Genomic DNA, 5,874 nt, shown 5'->3' with positions numbered 1-5,874 from the left:
TTGACAGGTATGGGTTGCTTGGCATCCACTAGTAATTGGGCTACCTTATTCTGTACCAAGTTTCAGAGTTGCCTTCAAGGGAAGACCCATGTAGAGTGCATTACAGTAGTCTAGTCTAACTATGGAATGGATCCAGATGGCTGGATTGGGGCCAAAATGTAGGGCTATGTGTAGCTGATACGATGATTTTTTTTGGCAGCTGCATTGCCTTTCTTCTCCAGTAGTCTTGTTGGGTCTATTCTAACCCCATGGCTCTTAACTGAATCAGAGAATGTCAGCTGAACCCCACCGAAAATGGGAAGCACGTTTTCCAAGGCCTTAACCTTCACAACCAGCATTACCTCCATCTTAGCTGGATTCAGTTACAACTTTTTCACTTGTAGCCAATAAACCACAGCTGTAAGGCACGGGTTCAAGATCTGTCTAGAATCACCAGGAGATTTAGGTAAGGGGATATAGAAAAGGAGCCAATTGATGACAGCCAACTCCAGAACTGTTATTGATTTCTCCTATGGGCTTTACATAGAGATGGAATAATATAGGCGATAACACTGAGCATGGTGGGACCTCATAAATCTCACACCATATCTTTATTTCAGGTGATACCCATCCTAGTTTCTCGTCCACGCAACAGGCTAACTGAGAGCCAAGCTACAAGTGTTGGCTCTAAGGGCAACTGATACCACGGCCAAGCTCAGCTATAATAACAACAATTAATTGTATGCTGATGGACCTAATACAAGCAGTGATTTCTTATGTGTTTGCTATAAACACTTCACAATTGCTTAGTAACTTTGAGAAACTGTTTTAGTTACATTAAGTACTGAAAGCAAGAATTCAGAGCTTTGTCTCAGAAGATAACGGTATAATAGTATTATTTGTTTGCCAGAGACATTCCATCAGAAAGGAATTCTTAAAAGGTAATGTACTCAAGACTAGGGGTGTGCAAGCCAAAAATTTTCGGCTATAGCCGAAAGTAGAAAGCCGAAAGAAGATTCTCTATCGTTAAAGCCGAAAACCGAAACAAGAATCTCTTTCGGCTTTCGGCTTTCGGGATTCTTTCGGGATTCTTTCGGCATTCTTTCGGCTTTTTTCTATGGGGAAATGCCTCCGTCTTCCAGGACGCCTGGAGGAGGCATTTTCCCACCGAATAAGCCCAAAATTGGTGGGGACCTTCCTCTAACCCTTCTCTAACAACCACCCAAGTTTCAGACAGATTGGACTTTGGGGGGCCATGTTATGGCCCCCCAAAGCAGGTCCCCCCATCCTCCCATAAGAAAGCAAAGGAGCAGCATATTGTTAGCATGCTGCTGCTAATCTTTCTTCATTATTTCCTATGGGGAAAAAATGAAGAGGCAGGCTTCCTTTGCCAGGGGTGGCATTTTGCATGCAAAATGCCCCCTTACCCTCAGGAGCCCTTCTCCCACCCCTCCTCCCACCCCCCACCAAGGCTCAGCCTGCTCCCACTTGGGGGGGCCATTTCATAGCCTCCCCAAGTAGGTGCTCTAATCTCTACCACTGACAGCTGGGGGAGGCTTGTGTTGCCAGGGGTGGCATTTTGCATGCAAAATGCCCCCCAACCCTCTGGGGCCCTTCTCCCACCCTTCGTTCCACCCCCCACCAAAGGGCATGGCAGCAGTATCTTACGCAAAAATAACACAACTCACTTAAAATCAGAGAAATACCCCAAAATATTGCTGTCAAAAGCACTTTATTTCCTTAACTGCTTTAGGTTACACAGTAGGAAGGCACAACAGGGCATGAAAGCAGTGTACTACATAAAAATAACACAACTCACTTCACATCAGAGAATCACACAAACACAACTGCTGTCAAAAACAGTGAAGTGGGTTGTATTATTTTGTGTAGTACACTTCTATCATGCCCTTTGGTGCGCCCCCCTGCTGTGCCCACATTTGTGGCACCCCTGGGCTGTGCAGAATTGCCCAGGGAAAGAGAGTTTAGAAGTTCCCAGCATAGGGAACAAAGGGAGAGGGCTGGCCTTTGCCAGCCTGTTCCTGGGGTTATGGGTGTGGGGCAGGTGGGGGTGGATTTGGGTCTGTGAGGAGCTAATGTGGGGATTTGGGTCTGTGTGTGGCAGCTGGGGGGGAATTGGGTTTGTGTGGGGCTGTAAGGGGTGGACTTTAGGGGCTGAGAGGACCTACTTGGGGAGGCCATGAAATGGCCCCCCAAGTGGGAGCAGGCTGAGCCTTGGTGGGGGGTGGGAGGAAAGGTGGGAGAAGGGCCCCAGAGGGCTGGGGGGCATTTTGCATGCAAAATGCCACCCCTGGCAAGACAAGCCTCCCCCAGCTGTCAGTGGTAGAGAAAAGAGCACCTACTTGGGGAGGCCATGAAATGCCCCCCCCCAAGTGGGAGCAGTCTGAGCCTTGGTGGGGGGGTGGGAGGAAGGGTGGGAGAAGGGTCCCAGAGGGCTGGGGGGCATTTTGCATGCAAAATGCCACCCCTGGCAACACAAGCCTCCCCCAGCTGTCAGTGGTAGAGATTAGAGCACCTACTTGGGGAGGCCATGAAATGGCCCCCCCAAGTGGGAGCAGGCTGAGCCTTGGTGGGGGTGGGAGGAGGGGTGGGAGAAGGGCCCCTGAGGGTGAGGGGGCATTTTGCATGCAAAATGCCACCCCTGGCAAAGGAAGCCTGCTTCTTCATTTTTTCCCCATAGTAAATAATGAAGAAGATGAGTAGCAGCATGCTAACAATATGCTGCTCCTTCGCTTTCTTATGGGAGGATGGGGGGACCTGCTTTGGGGGGGCATAACATGGCCCCCCAAAGTCCAATCTGTCTTAAACTTGGGTGGTTGTTAGAGAAGGGTTAGAGGAAGGTCCCCACCAATTTTGGGCTTATTCGGTGGGAAAATGCCTCCCCCAGACGTCCGGGAAGACGGAGGCATTTTCCCATTGAAAAGCCGAAAGAAAGCCGAAAGAATCCCGAAACGTTTCGGCTTTTTTCTTTCGGCTACCCGAAACGTTTCGGCATTCCCCGAAACGTTTCGGCATTCCCCGAAAGAAGCCGAAACACTTTTGTTTCGGCATTCTTTCGGCATTCTGAATGCCGAAACGCACATCCCTACTCAAGACAATGGCTTATTCTGTAGTGTCGCACATGCGCAAATGCGATATGAGCTGACTTTGCACTAAAAAGGTGACATGCATACTGAAATTTCTAACTGCAACATATCCTATGAACCAATCTGTATTTCTAATGGCAATATATGAACCAATCATATTGTAATTAAGTACGCTGATATTGTGATGTCAAAAGCACTATGAAAAACTCTGCTGCTCAAGGGAGGAGCCAGAGGGAAACAATTTGGGGGGGGCTTCTAATGCCTGGTTTCCCTCACACTGTTGCAACAACAAAATAAATCTAACCCTCTTCTTACTACTGGCCTCCTGTGTCTTATTGGGTGGGGCACTGGAGGAGAAAGCCTTTTTCAGGCATAACACAGTTGAATTGTGAGGGGGGAGAGATATATTTCTGTGACCCTTAATATGGGGCATAACCCATCACTCACCTGGCGAAGGATATACCACCTTTCCACACATGTGAGTGTGTGTAGCACAGTATACAGTGAAGTATAGCGAGAAAGAAATATAATTTAAGATAAGTTTAGTTAAAGAACTATTTACAATAAGATAAACAATAAACTGAAAGAAACATTCATGTACAAGAGAGAGAGGCAGTTTCTTCAACAGACATCTCATTATCACAGGTAACTGATTTCCTTTATAGAGGCGGGGTCAGGGGGAGTCCAGTGGCACCTGGCGTGGGCTTTCGAGGACCACAGTTCTCTTTGTCAGATGCATCTGGCGGGGAGGGCTGTGGTTATCGAGGGCTTGTGCTGCTGAACTCTTTTTGATTTTGCTGCTACAGACTAACAAGGCAAACTCCTTTGAACCTTTACACAAGTAAACTGATCCCCACACCAAAAGGAGCTGTCTCCATCTCCATATCAAAGGAGTTGTTTACATCCCCCCTCTCCTCCTTCCTCCCTTCCCCCCCTCTCCTCCTCTATATTTGGCCAGTTTCCTTCTGCCCTCCATGCATCTGACGAAGAGAACGTGATTCTCGAAAGCTTATGCTACAATAAAATTGGTTAGTCTTAAAGGTGCTACTGGACTCTTTTTGATTTTGCTACTACAGACTAACACGGCTAACTCCTCTGGATCTAAGACATTTTACAACTGACACAGAACAGAACAAAATCTTCACCCACAGCTGGGAGAGGCTAGTTCAGGAGCTACAGATAAACTATACACAGCATCCAGCCCCTTCACTCTGCAAGCCCCCTGCACAGTCAAATGAGTGCGTTTTATTCCTACATGAAAACCCCGCCATGTTTGGGGTTATTAAAGCACTGCTGTTGAGGCGATGGGAAAATGCTTTCTTCCGAATCTCTTGCTGTTTCTCTGAACCATGCACAGGCAGCTGCAGATGCAACCCTCAAGTCCAGAGGTTTGTGTGGGCAAACTCCTCCGTTGGTGCGAGGTCAGCACTGAGGCATGCCTTGCTCGGCTTGCTGTGAATATCATGATACGTCTGAGGTGCTGGCGGTCGGAAGCAGTTGTGCTGTTAGACCACAGGAAATGCTGTCTCCATTTTCTTTGCTGGTGTACACTGGCTTCTGTGGGGCCCTAAAGCTGTACAGGCTGCCTCCGCCTTGCATGAGGTCCCTTTGTTTCTTGTGGCCAACCCGGGTCCTTTAAATCTACAAAGTAAGCATGCATCAAGACAGAAGACTTTTTAGCAGCCAAGGCACAGCATTATGCAGGATTGCCAGGCAGGGCCTGGAAACCAGAGGGAAATGGGAGGCGAAATTGGTGCCCTCAATGTGAGGGTGCCACTTCTGGCGTGACCTGAAAGTAATGCCATTGTGCCTGGTGGGTGATGCTCTAGCATTCACCCCAAAATTCTGTGGTTTAACAGAGTTTTGGGAGAATGCTAGAGTGTCACTGAACAAGATGACATCACACGGGAGGGCACTGATTGTATTCTCAATTTTTTCCACCATTAACCTCCGGTCACCCAGCTGAGTGGCCAGGAAAAAATGAACAGAATGCCGTGGAAAACTAACTAAACCACAAAAATGAAGTAAAGAAATACATTTGAATTGAATAAATTTAAAGGGATGATAACAATCTCAACAATACATAATTCATTCCAGGGTTTTTTTTCTGGGAAAAGAGGTGGTGGAACTCTCAAGAGGGAAATGAGGAAGAAACACATGGGATTCTTTGAAATAATATTATTTTCGATTCTTTGGAGGTCAAGATGGCGGCGAGGGTGCCCGCTGCAGCCAGTAGTCGTCTGCTTGAAGGTATTGGCAAATGGTATTACAATGCTGCCGGATTCAATAAGCTTGGTCTTATGAGAGATGATACATTGTATGAGGATGAAGATGTGAAGGAAGCAATAAGGAGGCTTCCTGAAGATGTCCGTAACGAAAGATTATTTCGCCTGAAGAGAGCAATAGACTTGAGCATGAGGCATCGGATCCTTCCCAAAGAAGAGTGGGTAAAATATGAAGAGGATAAACAGTATTTGCAGCCATACCTGAAAGAAGTTATTCGTGAAAGACTTGAAAAGGAGTGGGGAAAAAAATAACTGATTGTAACTCTTTGCGCAAATGCTTCCTTAATGGTTCTAGTCTGAAAAATCTGGCTGCTGAGAAAGCTCATGTAACTTTATGAACTCTAAAGATTTTGTCCATCCAACTGAAACATTACTAAATTAGCTTGGAATTTTTTCTCCTTAGTTGCAAGGAATTGGTTCAAGTCTTTTTCGGTTATACAGTGGGGTAATCTGTGATATTCATTCCAGCTCTTTGAGTAATCCTTTTTGTCATAAATACAGCTGTT

General features: G+C 46.7%; 1 protein-coding gene across 1 annotated transcript; it reads left to right on the top strand.

Moving 5' to 3' along the window:
* Nucleotides 1–5,285: 5,285 nt before the first annotated feature.
* LOC129332599 (cytochrome b-c1 complex subunit 7-like) lies at nt 5,286–5,624 on the top strand. The gene has a single exon (XM_054983817.1). The coding sequence runs from the start codon at nt 5,288–5,290 to the stop codon at nt 5,618–5,620; it is 333 nt and encodes a 110-aa protein (XP_054839792.1). The 5' UTR covers nt 5,286–5,287; the 3' UTR covers nt 5,621–5,624.
* Nucleotides 5,625–5,874: the final 250 nt, after the last annotated feature.

The sequence above is a fragment of the Eublepharis macularius genome, chromosome 6, assembly GCF_028583425.1.
Source record: "Eublepharis macularius isolate TG4126 chromosome 6, MPM_Emac_v1.0, whole genome shotgun sequence".
NCBI lineage: Eukaryota > Metazoa > Chordata > Lepidosauria > Squamata > Eublepharidae > Eublepharis > Eublepharis macularius.
Note: the sequence above shows the minus strand (reverse complement) of the source record. Positions and strands in the feature narration are given on the sequence as shown.